We start from the raw sequence: 21667 nt of genomic DNA on the forward strand, positions 1-21667 counted from the left end.
TCTCTTGATTTAGGCTTGGGTAAGTTTTGATCTGTATGCCAAAGGCTAAAGGGGAAATCCTGAGGCATCTCACATCTCCCAGCAGCCTCTCAACCACTTGCTAGGACAAAGATTTGCCTCTGTGGTTAGTAGCATTGTTCTCATCTGTTGAGCAAAGATGGACTTACCTTGGTGACTGATATGTTTTCCCCTGTAGATGAACAGCTGGGCTAATGTGGGATCCTATTGCTGTAGAATTCTCTTAACAATCTATGCTCCTCAGAGACCACCCTGAGTCCTTCTGCTCGTGGTGATGAGAGCTGGAAGTACTAGGAAGAAATATTTTATCCCAAAAGTTTGGACTTCAGGGCTGGGCCCCATTGAGAGAGACAATTTCTTCCAAACTGCCAAAATGAGGGGGGAAAAAAAAGCCTTTTAATATTCCTATGGCCCATTGACTTGTGTGTCTATTCAAACATAGAATTTCCACAAATTTAGAAAAATAACCAATGGTTCCCAGACATGTAGGCGCCTTTTTGTCACACAGGTCAGGTGCTATTTGTTTCCAAGCCCTTCTGGATAATTATGTGAGTACAAGGGGTTCTTTGGCTTGTGCTTTTTCTGGTTATCCCAGGATTCTACCTTGTTGTTCAGCACCTGCCCTACTCTGGGCCTCCACACCAGCATTTGGACCAGCTCCTAGCATGTTGTGAAGTCCCTTAGGTATCCTTTCTAATACAGCATCTTGCAAAGACTGAAGGACTAGAGTACATGTGCCATAGATAATCAGACCTTCAGCTTTGACGAGTTCTCTTCTTATTCCATAGGAGTCACATGCTGGGTGAGGATGCTCTGACAAGTAACTGGTCTGACTGGTCATCCATATAAAATTGGATACAGTTTATAGTTGTTTATCAGTGCTAGTAGTTCTAAATGTCAGTGGTGAGCCTGGCAGACCACTCAAAAGGTCACCCACATGAACTTCTGTATCATACCAAGCCTCTGGAAGATCTGGGTGATCCATGGTGCTCTTAAATATAGTGCCAGCCACAACCAGGGGCTTTGCTGAGGCAGTATTCCGAATAGATCTAAATCTTAAAAAATGTAGGCGCCGTCTTAGGAGGTATATCTAGGCTTTTTACTGTTTTTAATAGCATGAGTAGCTTGCAGTCTGTTTTAAGCTTCCTATAGATAAGACCCTGCAAATATCTTGTGGCTCTCTTTGCATGCACATACAGTCGACAAACATTCTCTCTAGTTGGGCATACTTGGTCTCAGCATCTGAAAGTCATCTGGAATAATATGCTACAGGCTTCCAGTCATCTTGGTGTAACTGAGACCTTTGTTGTTTGTGTCTTCCAAAAGTGCCGTAGACTTGAAACGCTCATAAAATGGCAGTACTAGAGATGAGATCAACAGAGTCTTTAGTTACTTCAGTGCATTCCTGTGCTTTATCCACACAGAATCTGTTTAAAGTAGTTCATAAAAGAGAATGGTTTTTAGATGACAGGTTAGCTACTTTTAGCTCCAAATTGTTGTACCAGCGAAGTTGGAGACGATACCGTCCATGGTGGAAAGAATATGACTTTCTCTCCTTACTGCTTCACTGAGCTTCAGTAGGTCTTCACAGATATGGAAATGCCCATTTTTCTTGTAACAGGCACCATTAAGGCACACGCCTCTGTCAATTCAGTACTGCACTTATACCATTCTTTTTCATCTTACCCATTTCTTTCTTCACTTTGGGAAGCAGCAGGATTGTTGTTTTCTCTGCATGCTGGACAGATAAGCTACAGCCCTGTTTTTCAATAGAATCCGCACAACTTCTCCTTTAAGGCCTTTATTTTATTTTGGCCATACACCATCCCAGTTTCTGAGAGTTTTAGGATGCCCAATTCAGTGGCTGTTGTTCAGTCTAAGGGGTTACTTATGGTTATGCTATTGACACCAAAGGTATCAAATGCATCCTCCTTGCCTTTGTAGCAAACAAGAGTTTTGACCTGACCCTGTACATTTATCTGTCTCCACAGGATATTGAACCTCCCCGGCCCTGGGATGCTCCCACTTTGGGCTCCCTCCTTCAAAGTCTCCATACAAATTGCAGCCGTCTCTGCCTCGGAATCTATTTTAAGTTTAACAGCAACATTGCAGATCTTGACATTGTTGGACCAGTGGAACAACGCTGATTTATAGGAGCTGAGCAATTGGCTCAAAGTCCATTTGTGAGTCCTTTCTTTGGACCCATGTCCCAGGATACAGGCATCATTCACCTTTGCTTAGGTGATTTTTAAAATGGTCCTTCCCATTTCCTCCCAGGAATTGTTTTCTTTGCTACTTCTCGTTGGTCTTATAACTTTTGGCTTGTTATTCAAACCCAGGGAGGGTAAACTAGATTGAGTAGCGTAATAATAACAAAAAGCATTCAAGTCTTCAGCATAAACTCAAATTGAGCCCACCTGCTTTTTTTTTTTTTGAGCCTGATGAATGTGAACAAACTTCTTCTATAAACAAAAACAGGGCCCAATTCTTTGTTGCCTTGAGTCTAGTGGACTGGATCCTCAGTGACTTGAAAGGAGAAACCCTGAGGATCTGACCCACAAGATGCAAAACCGCCCATATAGTTTACATTTTTGTACCTGATTCTGGATGGGACCAGTGGCAGAAACGTGCAAATTCCATTTAAAAAGCTCTTCTTGTGGTATTTACGACCCAGCTGGAAGTCGTAAATACCGAAAATCTTGGGTCCAATTATGCTCAAATCCTTTCAATAAAAGGAGCACCAAATTCCTTGTGAGGAAGCCAGTTCTCACGAAGTTTCCAGCTAATTTAGCAGTCTCTGTTTTGCTTGGATACACTTTGGAGAAGCTTTGCCCAAACTTTGACTGCTTCTCCACACTTAGCAGAACCCTCAGACCTTTGAGGTTTGCCCATCATAATAGACTGATCTTGTGAGATGATTAGCAGCCTCAGCTCCCAGTGATGGTAGCCAGAGGTCAGGGTGCTTGTCACCTTGCAGGACTGGGCTCTGCAAGAATGAATACATTAGAAAGCTATCAAGTTAACAACATCAAGGAAAAATCACACAAGACCAATTCCTCAGCTGATGTAAATCGGCCCACTTCCACTGAAGACAATGGTCAAGATTATCTGCTATGTTCACTTTAGCCTGGGAAGTGGGGGAGCTATCTGGATGAGGATTATGGCCCTTGGATTCTGTGTCCTGGCCCCCAAACAGTTTAGAGGTGTCTTGGGGTTGCTCTAAACTGTGCCAGATAGCAATGGCTTCTTAGGATCCATTTTCCAGCTGTAGGGAGGGAGGCACAAGAATCTGATCTGTCAGCTCTGTGCCTGCTCAGGACTCCATGCCAGGTGTACTGCCAGCTAGGGAGCTCTGGGAAGAGTGGAAAGGGAGCAGAGCAGACCAGAGAATCTGGCCCCATGGAACTTTGCCAGTTTACACCAGCTGAGGAACTGGCTTCCTCACTGCACAATGGCAACTATTTTCAAGACAAACCGGCATTTTATTCCTTACTGAAGAACTTGTTCAGAGGATGAGCGGGGTGGGGGTTGAGAAGATGGACCAAAGGGCAGACTGTGAGCAGTTAGGATAAACTATAGAATTCTTTTTGGGGGGCTGGTATCAGACTTTTGGGGAAACTGAAGTGTGGAAGTAGACAGCCTGTTTCTCAACTGATGTCAAGCAGCACAGCTCCAGAGCATTCAGAGGCGCTATGCCAGCTTACATCAGCTGAGGATCTGACCTATAACGTCCTGATTTTACAAAATGAAAGTCAGGTTTGTTTTTTCTCTGCACCTGACAGTAAATCTGGAAAAGGGTCTATAACTTGGAGAGGTTTGCCTGGTTCTGCTGTGGAAGGGAGAAGAATGTCCTGACTAAATGGAAAAATCAACAACCTGGGGTTGTAACTCAAGCAAATTCTTAGTACAATGAAAAAACGCAAAGTTCAACTATTTTTTTAAAAGGAAAATAAACAGTAAAACCCAGGGCTGGTGTTTCCCAGTGCCAGCAGAGCATGGCTGGGGCTGTGTTACAGCTTAATGCTGAAAAATTTATTAGCAGAACAATGCTTCATTTTACAAGACGTTTTTCAGCCCTAGTGTTCTTATTATTCAGTAGCGGCTCTTGGGAACAGAATTTTGAAATATTCAGGAGGGTTAGACAGGATGTTACTCTAAATCCATCTCCTGATATAGGCCCAGATTCAGCAAAGCACAAAAGCATGTGCTTAGCTTTAAGCTTGTGCTTAAATCTCATTGACTTCAAAAGGACTTAAATTTATGTGCTTTGCTGGATTAGGGCTATCATGTCCATGATTCCCTGACACCAAGTAAGCTTCATTCTAGTACTAATTTAGTATTAATCTAGTACTTGTGAGGTAACTCCCTTCTCTTCATGTGTCAGTATATTTATGCCTGTGTCTGTAATTTTCACTCCATGCATCTGAAGAAGTAGGTTTTTTACCCACGAAAGCTTATGCCCAAATAAATCTGTTAGTTTTTAAGGTGCCACCAGACTCCTCGTTGTTTTTCTAGTACTACTGAGATCCATCAGATCAATGATAATTAGAATAATGCATGTTTATACCCAAGTAATAATTGTTTAACTGCTTTTAAAATGTCACCAAATTTCACCCCAAAATTGTGCTGTTCTCCTCTTTTACTCTCAGATTTAAGTGCAGCTGAAAGGGTATAATATCCACTGATCGTCAGTGTAAACTATCTAGAGCTGTATCTATAGCTAGAAATTCAGATTTCTGGTGTTTGCTTAAAATGTGGATTTCAGTGTTGTAAGATGGGATTGCAATCCTCCAGAAATGAATTTGGCTCCAGGTATATGAATTTGGATATACAGGCAATTGTTAAGTATCCCAATTTTCAAAGCAGTGAGCTATGGGCAGGCCTGTAAAAGTGTGTTTCACTGGTTGCACCAACAAGATCCTACATTTGCATGTTTTCTGCATGTCCCCATTTTTCAATGTGGGCTTGGTACTCTGGCAAGAGAACATCGGCCACAATGTAGCATGGCCAGGGATTCCCATGAAGCACTGTGGTGGCTCAGCAAGAGGGGAGCCCATGGTGCATCATGGGAGATGTAGTCTGACAGCACATGCAAATACTACATTTTGCAGGCACCCAGGGTGCCTGGGGATTTTTGCAGGCACATTATGAGCAGACTTGTATTTGCAGGAGAGCACACACTTGCAGAGATGATAGTTGCCAGGGCCGGCTCCAGACCCCAGCGCGCCAAGCGCGCGCGTGGGGCGGCATTTTCCCTGGAGGGCGGCAGGCGGGTCTGGCGGACCTTCCGCAGTCATGCCTGCGGGAGGTCCACCGGAGCCGCGGGACAGCGGACCTCCTGCAGGCATGACTGCGGAGGGTGCGCTGGTCCCGCGGCTCGGGTGGACCTCCCGCAGACATGCCTGCGGATACTCCACCGGAGCCGCCGGACCAGCGAACCCTCCGCAGCTGCGGGAGGTCCACTGGAGCCGCGGGACCAGCGGATCCTCCGCAGTCATGCCTGCGGGAGGTCCGCTGGTCCCCCGGCTCCGGTGCACCTGCCGCACGCATGACTGCTTGGGGCAGCCAAATTGCTAGAGCCGCCCCTGATAGTTGCACATGCATTTTGAAGGTAATATGTGTGCACACATATTTTGGTGGGTACTCGCATCTTTGCATGTTCGCTCTTCACTACAACTGGTCTGACAATGTTCATTCCTGCCCCTTCTCTTCCCTTCTCCCCCTCCCCCCATCCTCATGACAATTTTGACTTTCTGGCAAAAAAAAATCCAACCCCCAAATTTTTTGGCCAAAAACTGAACATTTTTATTTGAAAAAATGTTGCTGTGGTTCCTCATGGGAGTTGCAGTTTGAGAGCCTCATGCCCTGATTCTCCTCTATGGAATTGGATATCAGGCCAGATTACAACTCCCATGATGCACCATGGTCTCCCCCTCCTGCTGGGCCACTGCAGTGGATCAAGGGAGTCTCTGGCCACTCTACATCATAGGAAATGTAGTCTTGCTGTGTAACCCAGGCCATGGAGGAAAATAGGGTCCTGAGGAACCCAAAATACAACTCCTGTGAGGCACTGTGGGGACAATTCCAAATAGAATTTTTTCAATTTTGAGCCAAAACCTGCAAACTTTTCTACTCTGAGGTGCTTCATTTTTCAATGAGAATTCAATTTTTGTGTGTGAAAAGCAGACACTTTTCACAAACAGACCTTTGACAGAAAACGGGGGTTTCAATAAACTATTTAGATGGAAAGTTTTTGACCAGCCCTCATGTTTGTAGCCTTCTCTGAAAACTCAGTGTCAGAAGTCCACTTTTCTAGATATTTTCTAGACTTTATTTAAAGCATGGTGGGTTCTCGATCACTTGAAGTCTTTAATTTAAGAATGGATGTCTTTCCAAAAGAGATGCTAAAGCTCAACTATGGCTCAACCAGACATTATAGGCTTGATGCAGCAATTACTAAGTGAGGTTCTATAACCAGCATTACGCAGGAAGTCAGGCTAGGACATAGTCTAGAGCATCACAGTGGTCCCATCTGGCATTAAAACTACGGGTGAAATCCTCTCTCATAGAAAGCAATGGGAATTTTGCCCCTGGTTTCAGTGGAGCCAGGATTTCAATCTATGACTAAATACGTATTTATTTGAGTATTCCTTCTGAGATTTGCATCTCAGCTGTTTCTCTTATTCCTCTTGCTGCTATGAACTCAACCACTGATGCTGCAGAAACCAAAGACAGCCCTGGAGAAAGCTCTTTATGATTTAGTGGTGAAAGATGCTTTTGCTTTTGTCACAGTTGATTTAGGGGTGTAAACCCTGAAATTAGATGTTTCCGATCAGGCAACAGTAATATAATCCAGGTTGGGTTTATAGTAAGCTCCATATTTATAGCTGAAGTATATCATTATGTATTACTTGATTACAATAGCACCGAGAAGCCCCAGCGATGATCAGAAGTCCATCGTGCTAGGCACTGTACATTCACATAGCAAGAGACGGTCTCTGGATCAAAGGGCTTGCAGTCTAAACAGAGAAGACAGAGAAAAGGTGGGAAGGGAAACAGATGTTGGTTGACTTACCAAGGGTCACACAAGGGGTCAGTGGCAGAGCCAAGTGATATAAGCCAGGTGTCCCAGTCCTAGGCTAATGAACTATCCATTGGACCATACTGTCTCTCATCACATACCTACACATAAATGTGGACCCTAACAATGAACATTTTCCATTTCCCATGCTTATTTCTAAAGGATTTCCCTGAGACTAAAGTTAAGGTGAACTGTAGGCACTTCATATGGAAGACCTAACATAGCAAAGAATTTTGTTACCTGTTGCTAAATTCTGTCCTGGCTGTTCTCTGGTTATCTTGTAGCCTGTTTTCCTTTCTAGAATACAAAATAGGGATCTGGCAGGTCTGGAGACCTGGGGCCAAATGCTATTTTTGGTTTTACCAATGTAAATCTGGCTCAACTCCATGGAATGGCTCCAGCTTTACAGCAGTGCATCTGAGAGCAGAATTTGACCCAGTTGTGTGTTACTTGCGGTGCCTCAGCTTCTCTTCTGAAAAAACGGGGATAATGATGATACTGACCCATCCTTGTAAAGCACTTTAAGATCCTACACAGGGCAACATGTTCTTATTTATAACTATGCATTTTATTTCTCAGCAGATGAGGAATGTTCAACCACTGAGCACCCGTACAAGAAACCCTACATGGAAACCTCACCAGCAGACGAGGATCCCTTCTACAGGTCCAGTTACTCCCAGCAAGGACTGAATACCTCGTACAGGACTGAATCTGCCCAGCGCCAAGCTTGTATGTATGCCAGCTCTGCTCCCTCCACGGACCCCGTGCCCAGCCTGGAAGACATTAGCTGTAATACGTGGCCTACCGTGCCGTCTTACAGCAGTTGCACAGTGACTGCCATGCAGCCTATGGACAGATTACCCTACCAGCATTTCTCTGCCCATTTCACCTCTGGTCCTCTTATGCCCCGTCTCACTGGTGTGGCCAATCACACATCACCACAAATAGGGGACACACACAGCATGTTCCAGCACCAAACATCTGTCTCTCACCAGCCCATCATCCGGCAGTGTGGACCTCAAACGGGCATCCAGTCTCCTCCCAGCATACAGCCAGCAGAATTCCTTTATTCCCATGGGGTGCCCAGAACCCTTTCACCTCACCAGTACCACTCTGTTCATGGGGTGGGCATGGTGCCAGAGTGGAGCGAGAACAGCTAACAAGGCAATAAGGGAAATGCAAGAAATCTAGCCATGAAAAATTGAAAACAAACAAGAATATTCTGCAAGACTCCTTTAACTGAATGTTCACAGTTAGCACTCGAGAGATGGACACTGATCCGATCAGCTGTTTGAAACCACAGATTAAATAGTAACTCATTGTGACTTTTTTCTATTATTTTGTTCCAAAAGAAAATTGACAAAACAGCACACTCCCCCCGCCATTCCCTTCTCCAGACACACTTGCACAGAATTTGTGTTATTGCTGCACAAAACTTGTGCCCTTATTCCTTCTGGTTTTCAAGTGAACACTCAACTCCTGCTGCCTTTAACACAGAGTGCTTGGACGAAAACAACTAGGATGTTACTTTTTTTTTTTATGTTGACATTGTTATATAATAAATAATAATAATATATATATATTCTTGCAATTATCTCAAAAAAGACACTGTCCCTTTTTAAAGAGGCCTAAAAAGGGTGGATTTCAGTGTGTGTTATTTTTTTTAAAACAAAAACAAATGACACCCCCACAAATCAGAAAAGTAGGTATCTACCTCTGCCATGTGTTGTTTCATGATTGCAATTACTCACTGCATTGTGCTTTGTTTAAATATAAATGCAACATGCCTGAAATTTGTCTCCAGAAGAAGCAGTCTAGTAAAATAATTTCCTTGCCAAGCTGGGCTCTGTATTTCTCTCTTTCTTCTTCCCTCCACATCTCTCTTTCTGCCTCTTTAACCGACTGTCTCTTTTTTAACCCCTACGTCCTGGGATAGCTTAAAAACTTGAAAGCCAGGCTGGTCTTCAGGAGAACTCGTAACAGCAACAAGAAACCAAGGCCTTGAGCCAACCAGGGAGTTGCAGACAGCAAAAGAAATTTAAAAAACCTGCATTCTTAAAGAATGGTGAAAATGTAAATGTGTAAACTCATCTCTTTCTTTTCAGTCTTTATTTTTCTTCAAAGATCAAAGAAAGAAAAGCAAAAAGCACACTATTTCACATATGTTAAATGAGACACTGACCAAAACATGTTTTAAAAGTGCAGCAAACAGAGGGGTGGCAGGGAAGCAGAAAATGTGTATAAATAAAAACTTTTATTGCAGGGTTCTTCAGATGTAATATTTTACTGGTACTATTTATTTATAAACAGGAGTGCTAATAAGTAATAACAGGTAATAAAACCAGCAACACAGCTGGTTGAGAGTTTTTTATTTTATTGATACTCGAATTCAAGTATGGTTTCTTTTCTTCCCCACCCCTGCACACTGTGCGCTCTCTCTCTCTCTCTCTCTCTCTATAAAAAGTGACCCTAACTAAGAGAACAGGGTATACGTGATTATGAAGGGGAATGAGGATGTGGGTGAATGTGTGTGTGTATGTGGGACTGTCTATAGAAATGTGACCACATCTATGTTGCTAAGGAAAAAAAAATCCCTACCTAACTAGTTGTACCATATTCTTGTGTGCCAATTTATGTCTAATAAATACCAGGTGCTATGAATATAAGGTACCCAGACACCCATTTTCTGTTCTTTCTAGCAAACAACCACAAGCTAAATTATAATTATGTATTTGTATTTTGCTATCATCTAGAGGCTCTGGAAGAGATTGAGACACCATTTTGTTGCACATACATATAGTAAAAGACATTTCCTGCCCCAAAGAGCCTACAGTCTAAACAGGCACAGGGTGGTACAAAGGAAATATTCATCCCCATTTTGCAGAATGGGAAACTGAGGCATAGAGAGGTTAAGTAACTTGTAATGGGTCACAGAAGGAGTCTGAGGTTTAGCCAGGAATTTAACCCAGAGCTTTCAAGTTCCATTTCTATGTCTGAAGCACAAAACCGTGCTTCCTTCCAAAATATAAAAGGGGTTTTAATAACAAGTGATGTTTGGTTTAATATTCTTTTATTTTGCTTATCCTTCTTCATGTTCTTCCCTCTTCCCATTCAATATCCAACCTATAATCTACCCTTAGCATCACACTGGTGGAGGGCTAGTGGTGGGTAGCCAGCCAGAGGCTAGATTCCACCAGCTTTACTCTGCAAATAGTCTACTGAAGTCTGCAGGAGGAGTCCTGGAATCAGGTGCTGCTCAGAATGAGTAAAGTTGGCAGAATTTGGCCCAGTGAGGTTTATTAGGCTGCAGCATGGTCTCACTGAAGAAATGGCAGAAGCACCACATCTTAAATGAGATGTAAACTAGCACTAGAAAATATATTGGAAGGAGCAAACTGGAAATGCCTCCCTCAGTGGAGATGGACTGAAATGACCTAAAAGTTCTTCTCCATCTCTAACCCATCTCATTCTGCTCCTATGAACAGCAGTGGCAAAGCTCCCTTTAACTTCAATGGAAGAAGGCCTACTGAGCCTCTGACTCCTTGGAAAAGAGCCTGAACTGGATTGCTGTATTCACCTGGAATGGACTCCCAGCGATGCTCATTCCTAGGCCTCAGTCTTGTAGTTGCACCTCTCTGAGTCCTTTTTACTCACAAAAATTGACCCAGGCACAGAGGGACAAAACAAGACCTACTGATCACTTGAACCTTCTTCTGAGGGCTTGATGGGATTTAAAGTTATACACAAAGGCCTTTGCTGGTCTTCTTCATAGCAGTAAATCTGCCCATGGGAATTACTCAATTTTTACACTACTTCATAAAACCTGTGCTAGACCTCCAGAATACTCAGCACCTAGATAGTCCAAGATAAATGACTAATTAAATTGCATCTTAAAGAGCGTTAGAGAAAATAAACCCACATTGGTCAATTATTTCTCATGCTTCAGAAGAGAGGTCTTACGCTTTTGATTTGACTAATTTTATCCTTGTTTTCCTTAATGGAAAAAACTGAAATCCCTTCCTGGATTCTGGGAAGTTGAGATAGAGGTGGCGACAGTGCCTTATGTATTATTTATTTGAATTATGGTAACTCCCAGAGGCCACAATCAAAATCAGGGCCTGCTTGTGCTAGGTACTGTACAAACACAGGGAGAGAGAGACGGCCTCTGCCCCAAGGAGCTTGCAATCTAAATGGCCAAGACAACCAATGGTGGGACAGGAAAGAAGAGGTGGCTTGAGTTGCTCAAGGGCGCAGAGCTTGCTTCAGAGCCAGGAAGGTCTCTCGAATCTGCTGGCTCTTGGCCTACTGCCCCTCCTTAAGGAAAAGTGCTAGATTCCCAAAGGGGACAGAGCATTTCGACGTCGAACTCCCTAAGCGCCCTGCTGCCCCGTGGTATTCAGATCCCAGAGTTAGGGCCCTGGGCACTTTGCCTAAGAAAGGGATTCCCAGAAGCCACAAGCTGAGCATTGAGCTACCTACGCTAGCCAGGAGCAAAATGCAGAGGAAAGGGGCAAGTGCCCAGATCCTCAAAGATACATAAGCACCCAACGCCCATTGATCTAGGCCTCAGGTGCCAGACTGACAGGCCAAAAGAAAGTGCCCACGTCCACCAGAATCCCCTTCTTGGAATTAGGCGCCTAAGCCAGCTCAGTCCTTTCTTGCAAAAACACCACAGAGAGACCCCTCCTCATTACAAACAAGAACCCAGTGGTTAGAATATCCACCGGGGAGGCAGGAGACCTGTTCGCAAATCCCTCTCCTGCCTGATTTGGAGCAGGGGCTTGAACCCTCATCTCCCATATTGCACGGAAGTGCCCGAACCTCCAGGAGATTTGTGTGTGTGTGTGTGTGTGTGTGTGTGTGTGTGTTTTCTCCTGTTGAAACTATGTCCCACTTTGTGTTAAATATTCATTAGGCCAGAGAATGTGAGATTGCCCCTGGTGGTTAGGGTGGTGGCATACGAGTGGGGAGGGCGTGCTCTGGGAATATGTACAGGCTCGGGCCTTGCAGGAGGGATAGACGAGGGAATGCCTCGCTTGAGAATCCCATCAGGGTTTAGGCATAAGCTCAGGTGCCAAGCAGCATGGTAACTGTGGGATGGATCAGGACTTAGGCAGCTTGGTGCATGGCTCCCGGCAGAAAGTTAAGCACCTATGGGGATTTAGGCCCCTTCAGGGTTCGGCAGCAGCTGAATGGTGGTTTTGTGAATGCCAGTGGCACCGAAACGTTGAACTAAGATAGCTAAAGAGGCCATTCGGTGACTAAGTTCCTTTGCAAATCTGGCCGCAGGCTATAGTTTTCATACTTAATGCCCTCCCGGCTGAGACTAAGGCCATGTCTGCACTAGCACTTACATCAGCAAAACTTTTGTTGCTCACGGGTGTGCAAAACCCACTCCCCTGTAGCGACATAACTTTTGCTGGCATAAGCACTTACGTGCACAGCACTATGTCGGCACGAGACGCTCACCCGCCGACATAGCTCCCGCTGCTCGTTGAGCTGGTTTTATGATGTCGATGGGAACGTTCTCTCCTGTCGGCATCATGCGGCTACATGAGCACTCTTACAGTGGTGCTGCTGTTAGCTTGTAAGTGCAGACATGGCCTAACACTGCTACGTGGATCTTTAAATATATGGACAGTTTCTCTTATGTTGCCATATTTTATTACTGATTCCCCTAAATCTCCCTTGATTTATATTCTTGAAGGGCTTAAACTACAGCAGGGATGTTTTATAGTAAATGTTAGGAAAATCTGCAGAGGAACAATTTAGGCCATTGAAAAAAGCAGCCAAAGGAGGATGTGGGAATCATCATCTCCAAGGCTAGATTAGATATTCTGCAACTGGGGATTCTTGGGCATAATGAAACTCATCCTGCTTTGGGGCAGGGGACAGACTAGATGCCCCAGCAGATGGCCATTCCAGCCCAAATGGGGGTTCTATAATTTGCTAAATGGGGGTTAAGGTCTCTGAGAAGAGATCAGACAGGCCAACGCTGGCTTTATATAGAGTAAGGTGGAGATGGGGGGAATGAATGGCATAAATAAAACTAGACAAAAGCGGAAGTGAAGTAGTGACCTAGACAGTGCAGAGGGCTCACCCCTGAGCCTTGCAGACCTGGACTGGCTTCCAAGCTGGTTCAGGCCACAGTGGAATGAATTTGATGGTCTCAAGCCCATCCCCAGCACACACCATATTGAAAATGATTAAAGCTGGAACTTGCAAAGGGTCCTCAGAGCATTAGATTCCCAGTTCTCACTGAAATACACTGGGAGCTGGGTTTCACCCTTTTGAATCTAATCCATCGTTTTCAATGGCCCATCGGTTCCAGATAGCAAAGGCGAGAACAGAGCCACGCCTGGCCCATCCCCTTGAAGGAGGGTATCACTCCAATTTACAGTTGAAGACCCTAAGGCACAGAGAAGTTCAGTGGCTCAATCAAGGTCACAGTATGTCAGCATCACAACCAAACATAAAACCCAGGACTCCGGACTCCAAGCCCTGCACCCTTCACCAAAACACTGTCCCCTTTGCTGGCATTTTTGGAGTGAGCAATCTGCACAAGTGAGCAGCTGGGAAATGAACCTGGTGCATTACCACTGGGTATAAACCAGCGCTTTCTATGTTAATCTTGATCAATACATGCATTCTGCTCTACCCTGTAACTGGAAAAATGTGTCTTTAAACCTTGCCCAAGCTGTGGTCGTGAGCCTTCTGTTTTTTCAGCTGCCTTCCTGGGCTAAAATATTCCCTGTGTATCGCACAATTTCTGCCTGAAGGGACTGCGGAGGCACAGAGGGGGCAAACACAGGGCTCTTTGTTTGCTTACACCAACCTCCTTTCAAACGTCAAATGCCAATAGCTACAGCTCCGTAGTTGTGGTGCAGGTCTCCTTTCCCTGGGCAACCTGCTGGAGGTGGCAGCTCTAAGAACACGAGTGACTTTCTTTATTTCACTCCTGCAGTGAACACAAAAGCAAGACATCTTGCACTTGTCCTGGATGGAATGCAAAACGCTGGAGTTCTCTCTCTCAGCATTGCCGACTCTCACTATTTCATCGCAAGTCTCAGGATATTTGGCATTTTACTTAAAGACCCAGCTCCCGGAAGCCTGTGATAAGGTGAGAATCTCAGCTGCTCTTTTTCTCTAAAGAAAATACATTTCTAGCCTTCGTGACTGTGGAATAAAGCCTGAAAATGCAACCTGAGTGCTGAAAACCAGAAGTCAAATAAAGAGCACCCTGATAAATTATTTAAAAAAAAATCTTGTGATTTTTAAACCTATCTCATGTTTTGGTGGGAGGTGAGAGGGTGAAGGGTGGCTGACTCCTGAGTTTTAAATGTTTGGGTTTGGCAATACTGATTCTATATACAGACAGTCCTGGGTCACGGAGTTTGTTTCTGGACTTTCCCAAAGTTCAGGGATGCTGGGATCTGCTATAGACCTATGGACCAGTCATGAAATTGAAATCTGAACTTGGGTCCAAATTTGAACTTCCCTAAACTCTAGGATTGTTTGGATTTTGTGTTGCAATCTGACCCTTTAGAAAGATGGGTTCAGAGCTAGATCTGAACATCCCTAAATTTCAAGGGGGGACTTGGACACTGTGTTGTGGTTTGAGCCGACTTCAGAGTTTGGCTCCATATCAGCAAGGTACTTAACAACATGGGTAGGGCCCACCAAATTCACGGCCATGAAAAATGTGTCATGGGCCATGAAAACTGATCTTTCATGTGCTTTTACCCTATACTATACAGATTTCAAGGGGGAGACCAGTGTTTCTCAAATTGGGGCTCCTTACCCAAAAGGGAGTTGCAGGGGGGGCTGTAGGGTGACCAGACATCCTGATAAAATTGGGATTGTCCTGATATTTAGTTGTTTGTCCCGGTCAGGACGCCATTTGTCCTGATATTTTGGCTCAGGGCTGGAGGAGTACACTGGTGAGGGCCCACCTGGGGTCCCAGCAGTGGGGCTCCCAGGAAACGGGGGGCAGCAGGACCCTGCGGCCCCTAGGCACAGGGACGGCCAGTGCGTGTGTGTGTCTGTGTGCTGCACTTACCACATGCACTAGCTCCATCGTGGCCAATGGGAACTGCAGGCACGGACAGGGTGCAGACCCCCCTCGGTTGCCCCTGACCCTGGGGTGCTGTGTGCTACTCATGCCCCCAAGTAAGTCCTGCCCCCACAGCTTCCAGCCAATGGCAGCTGCAGCCAGTGCTTGTGGCAGGCACAGCATGTGGAGTGGAGACCCCACTGGCCGCCGCTGACCTTAGAAGCCAGAGGAACCTGCCAGGTGCTTCCCAGTGGGTGGGAACCATCCCCCAGGTAAGTGGCAGGGCTGCGGCTGGGGCTCTGTGCCTGTGGCTTGTGGCAGGACTGCAGGCGGGAGCCGGGGTTGTGTGCCATGCGCCCCCAACCCACGGAGGGACTGCGCTCAGAGCCAGGACCGTGTGCTCCCGACCTGTGGCTTCCTCAGGCTTTGTATCCCCCTTCCCCCATGGCTCCAGTGGGGTGGGCTGAGCCTGTGGCTGCCCCCCAAATGTGTCCCGATATTTTGTTCTTGTCATCTGGTCACCCTAAGGGGCTGCAAGGTTATTTTAGGGGGGGTCGCAGCATTGCCACCCTTACTTCTGCGTTGCCTTCAGAGCTGGGCAGTCAGAGAGGGCACCCAGCTCTGAAGGCAGCGCCCCGCCAGCAGCAGTGCAGAAGTAAGGGTGGCAATACCACAACCCCCCGTAAAATAATCTTGCGGAACCCCCCCACACACTCCTTGTTTGGTCAGGACCCCTACAATTACAACACTGTGAAATTTCAGATTTAAATAGCTGAAATCATGAAATTTACGATTTTTAAAATCGTATGACTGTGAAATTGACCAAAATGGACCATGGAATTTGGTAGGGCCCTAAACATGGTTAACTTTAACTTAAATGGGACTACTCCGGTGCTTAAGCAGCTTTCAGAAATGGAGCCTTTATCATTCCAGATCGTAACATCATAACAGTTAGCATCTACCATACATAGCTTTCATTTTCCAAGGTGCTCATTAATGGGGGGTTTCAGTTTGTGTGGTGCCCAACTTCAGATACCTGAAGGTGCTAAACACCTGATCCTCTCAATAATTTCAACTGGAATCAAAGACTTAAAGCATTAGCTACACCATCGCTTGTGGAAGACATGGACATTCTGATTCTTATTTTACAAATGGGGAAACTGATGCGGAGAAGTGGAAAGACTTATCCAGAGCCAGAGTGGCTGAATAGAAGAACTAGGATTGGAACTCAGGACCACCACATGCCTAGGCCTAGTCACACGCCCTCTCATGCACAGCATTTACCTAGAGTTGAGTGAAGTCCCCTGTTTTTGGTTCACTGAGGCTAATCTGAATGTGTCCTTCAGTTCTGAGCCCCATCTTTTCACACCCGCTGAGAACTGCTTCAAGTTTCAGACTCGAGTAACCCCAAATAACTCAGTCAAAAATGCCTGAGTTCCTTTTGGCTTTGAAGGGAGATTGTGAATGAAGCTGGCTGAAAACTAAACCAAAGTTCCCTCGAAAAGCTCAGGAATGCCAGCAACCTCCTGAAAAATGGATTGTGCATTGAATTTGTAAGGAAATTAGAAACCAGGTGAGTGCCATGTGTCTTGGGATTTCGTTTTGAATATATCACTAAATTCTGCTCTCTGTGATGATAGCTAGACAGCAAAAACTCTTTGTTACAGCTTTGGTACGGAGGTAAATTTATTCCAGAAATATGTATTCCTTAATCTAGCAACAAAAACTCCTTTTCTTTTCACAGAAAACACTGATATAAAGTGGCACTCACCATATACACTGAAGTGACAGTTTTCGTTTAAACGAGCCCCGCTCCAGTTATACACAGATTAGTTGTGTCAGGGTTTCATTTGGCCCAGAACTCTCAGCCCAGGTGCCCAAGGGACGGGCTGGGTTTCTTGATTTTTTAGAACTCATGCGAGACAAATATATATTGTAAATGCTTTTATTTGCTGCTGTATGGTGCGTTGCCTTATCTGTAGTGAATGAGGCAGGCGAGCGGACTGTGCATGTTGGGGGGATTATAGCATGCTTTCAGTGTTAGTACAAGGCACAAAGGTAAGGCAGACTGACTTTTTGACCATCTCAGTCATGCAATAATCCCCTTGAAATGCATTGTCCCCTGAGGTCTGGGAATTTATGTATAAAAAATGGGGAATGGCCAGGCGCTGCGCATTTCCTGGCAGTTAGACACATGGGGATAAATCCTGAATTCTTAAGCAGTCTAATCTTCCATGGATTTTCATAGGGAATTTTGCCTGAGTAAGGACTTCAAGATTTGGTTTATGGATATTACAGCTATGGAGGTATTGGAGTTGTAAAAGTAGTAGTGCAGGATTGCCTACTGTAAGCATTCAAAAATCATGAGTCACCCCCACCACTCAGCCCAAATTTATGAGATAGACTTAAAAATTATGATATTAAAAAAAATTGATTGTTTGTCTGTGTGGGTTTTTTTTTTAATTTATTTATTTGTTTTGCTTTCTGGTTTTTTTTTTTAACATTTAGAGGTCACTTACTTCATGTTTTCAATCTTTTTTCTGCAACCTCGAGGGCTAAATACTTGCTTTGTTAAAAATGAAAGCTGAGATTCTCATGTAATCACTTGCCTCCAGGAGCTGGGGATTTACAGAAAACATCAAATATTGCCAGACTTGCAACAAAATTTAAGAGTTGGCAACCGTCTTTTATTCTGCAGGAACTGTGGTTGGGACTTTCATAAGTACACAGCGCTGGCTTATCTCTGCTCCCACTCAATAAACTGCCTGGGAGTTCAGGGAGAGCAGCGTTAGGCCAATGCTGCATGCTGCTTCTAACTCCATCCTGTACGTGCACATATCCTGAACTGTATCACAATCAATGATGTTAAAAGAGTTTTAAGGCCATACCTGGCCTGCAGCCCAACTGAAGTAAGAAGAGTTGCAGGGAGTGTAGGTCAGCACAGAATTGGGTTCCGTGGGTCCGACATGATCCTACACAAGCTGGACATTCAGGACCAGATCCTCAAAGGCATTTAGACACCTAGTTCCATTGCAATCGATGAGAGTTAGGCCTCTAAATACCGTTGAGGAGCTGGGTCTCAGTGTTTAATATTTTATTCTAACTCCCTGTCCTTAATGTTTGCATTACTCTCAGGATGTCATTCCCATTAGAGATCAACCCCAAAAGCTGTAGGGAACTTACTAGGGTTTCCTGTCACTAAGATAATTATGGCTCATGTCAACATGCAGTGATGGATTAAATCCTTTTGGGGACCTGAGTACTATGGAAATCGGGGGATCCCCAAATTCACTCAGATTTGGTGCAGTCAGCCCCCTCCCCCATCACAATGTAGGGGTAGCCAGGCTAAACCCTGAGACCCCATGTGCGAGGTTGCAACACTACCGACACAAGTCTGGTGGCCAGGGCCTCCCCCCAGTAAGGGGGCCTTTTTCAAGGGCACTAAGTGTACATTGGTTAATCCAGGCCTGTCAATATGTTTCTTCTCACACCAAGACATTAGGTCAGTATGAGTTGGATCAGAATATTTGCACCAGTCTAGAGATTAAAGCATGATCCTTCTATTGCTCACCATACTTATGAACATGCTCCCGCCCCTGAAGCATTAGCCCATTTCTGTAGACCGGGGCAGCTCTAGACATTTCGCCACCCCAAGCAGGGTGACATGCCGGGGGGGGGCGCTCTGCCGGTCGCCGGGGGGCGGCAGGCGGCTCCGGTGGACCTCCCGCAGGTCCCACGGCTTTGGTGGACTTCCCGCAGGCACGCCTGCTGGAGGTCCACCGGAGCTGCCTGCTGCCCTCCCGGCGACCGGCAGAGCGCCCCCCGCGGCATGCCGCCCCAAGCACGTGCTTGGTGTGCTGGGGCCTGGAGCCGCCCCTGCTTTAGAGCAACCGTTGTAGAAATGGTACCATGGGTTGCCCCCATGACGATTGAGATGTTGTACCTTTGCAAAACATGGTAGATAGATGGATAGAGATGCACACCACATTACATATATTTGTCCATATACACACCCATTTCTACTCTCTATAAAATACATAATAAATATAAACTCTGCATGAGTGAGAATCAGGTACATGATGCTGAGAAGGAAACTGGCTTTTATGAATGGGGTTTCTATGCTATTCTCACTCAGGGGTGTCTAACGTGTTAAAAGCCAGGGGAAGTTTGGCCTCAGCTTAAGACCTAACAAATGACTTTTAATCTGCCTGAAGGCAAAATAATGTCTGAATTCTGAATGGAATGGGGCAGCCTCTAAACTAGAGGGGAGGCGGGAGGGGGAGGAACCTGCACCAGCATATAGTAAAGCCCTTAATACAGTCTGACCGAGGCCACTGCTTTTATTCTCATTCACAACTCCTGTCATTTTTACCTTCTTATTCCTGCATGTGGCTGACACATAATACTTATTATAACTACCCAGGTCTCCTCTGCTCATTCTGTTTCCCCTTACACTCTCTGGAAAGACTTACCCATTTGTAGGATCATGGCTTTAGACTATAAGATCTTTGGGGAAGGAATTGTCTCTTGCTATGTGTTTGTACAGCACCTAGTGCCTCACCTCAGGTGGCATTACCAGGCACTGCTTCAAAAGCAACAACAGCAATCATCAGCATCATGGGCTAGGTTTGCTTGGTCCTGCCTCAATGCAGAGGCCTGGATTGATGAATTCTTTAGGTCCCTTCCTGCCCTATGGTTCTATGATCATTATCATTTCATGATGTCCCAAATATTCAGCTAAGTCTCAGCCTGGCTCCCTTTTCACTGGTGTGTCACCCTCCAAAATTGTGTCTGCATTTTAATTAAAGCTGTGCAAAAAACTGATTTATCAGGTTGCTGACAGTCCCGAAAAAGAGGAAAGCTATCGGTGCCAATATTGATCAATATCAATATCCTTATCTTTTGGGTCAACCTGAAATGATTTTTTTAATTTTTAAATTCAAATTTTTGGCAAACAAAAAAGTAAAAAAAAAAAAGTGTTTCGGGTCAAACAAAATGTTTCACTTCAATTTCGAGTTTTTATTTAAAAAATACAGTTGAAGGAAATTTTTTAAAGAAAAGGTCATTTCTAATAGAAAAATCAAAACATGTCATTTCAAAAATATCAAAGTGAACATTTAGTGTTTTTTTTAAAAAACAACAACAATTAAGTGAAACTGACATTAAGTCAGGAAACATTTCTTTGTCACTGAAACTGCATTTTTTGCTGGAAAAAGTTTCATCTGAAAAATTTCTCCCAGCTCCAAATTTAGCCCCCTCAGTGACTGGCAGGTGCAATTATTAGTAATTGGATCCCTCTGACAAAGAAGACCCTCTCATTGGCAATCACATCCTTCCCCAGTGCTGACTACAGCAATTCCTTACATGGGAACTTAATAGTCGGATGGCATTGGATGTATTTTTAATTGTCTTTCAAAGAGATGTAGCAAGGAGGAGAAACAACATCATTTGATTCAGTGTCATCAGATATTGATGACCTCCCTACAATATATATGATTTTTTAAAGAAGATTTGCTGCGATTTGGTTATTTACACCCCTGCTAATGGAGGATATGAAAAGCTGGGCATAATCTGTAATTGCACTGTAAGTAATACACCCACTCCCACACAGTTATGACCGCTTCGGAGGCCCTCCCTCTTCCGAATAATTAGTTAATTATTATGATTGTGGTAGCACCTAGGAGCTCCAGTCACGGGCCAGGACCCCATTGTGCAAGGTGCTGTACGAATATGTCTTCCTCCGACCCCATTGCTATACCTTGACCTGAAGCTGCTAGGCCGGCAGGTGGAATGACCTTGAATGAAATTCTGGCCCCACTTAACTCAACGGGAGTTTTGCCACTGACTTCAATGAGGCTAGGATTTCACCCTTTCTCTTGGTTTGCACCAGTTCCCAGACCCACTGCTCTTGTTTTCCATGTCTTTTGTAACATGATAGACCAGGGGTGGCCAGCCTGAGCCTGAGAAGGAGCCAGAATGTACCAATGTACATTGCCAAAGAGCCACAGTAATACATCAGCAGCCCCCCGTCAGCTCTCTCCCCCCCTACCCCCAGTGTCTCCCATCCGGCAGCAGCACCTAATCCTCCATCCCTGCGCCTCCCGCCGACCGTGATCAGCTGTTTCGTGGGGTGCAGGAGGCTCTGGGGGGGGGCGGGGGAGGGCACGGCAGGTTCAGGGGAGGGGGCGGGAAGGGGTGGAGTGGGGGCAGGGCCTGTGGCAGAGCCAGGGGTTGAGCAGTGAGCACCCCTCAGCCCATTGGAAAGTTGGTGCCTGTAGCTCCAGCCCCGGAGTCGGTGCCTATGCAAGGAGCCCCATTTTAACCTCTGAAGAGCCACAGGTTGGCCACCCCGTGATAGACTCACACAGAGTATAAGAATCAGGAGACAGCACTAATGATGGGAGATGCAATTAGCCCAGCTAGGAGAACAGCAGCAGTGAGAGAAAAATCAGGGGAGAAATGGAGTCAAAATCCGAACTTTTCCGCTAGCTCATGAGGTGATTTAAGAGGTGAGC

General features: G+C 45.2%; 1 protein-coding gene across 3 annotated transcripts in view; it reads left to right on the plus strand.

Annotated features, from left to right (window-relative positions):
• The window catches only part of TBX5 (T-box transcription factor 5), a 50014-nt gene extending 40417 nt beyond the window's left edge, over nt 1-9597 (plus strand). For all 3 annotated transcript variants that reach the window (XM_039505583.1, XM_039505582.1, XM_039505584.1), the window contains exon 9: nt 7682-9597. In XM_039505583.1, coding sequence (XP_039361517.1) covers nt 7682-8259 — 578 coding nt within the window. In that variant the 3' untranslated portion in view covers nt 8260-9597. The remainder of the gene's footprint in view (nt 1-7681) is intronic.
• The last annotated feature ends 12070 nt before the right edge of the window (nt 9598-21667 follow it).

This window comes from Mauremys reevesii, linkage group 18 (genome assembly GCF_016161935.1).
Source record: "Mauremys reevesii isolate NIE-2019 linkage group 18, ASM1616193v1, whole genome shotgun sequence".
NCBI classification, from domain to species: domain Eukaryota; kingdom Metazoa; phylum Chordata; order Testudines; family Geoemydidae; genus Mauremys; species Mauremys reevesii.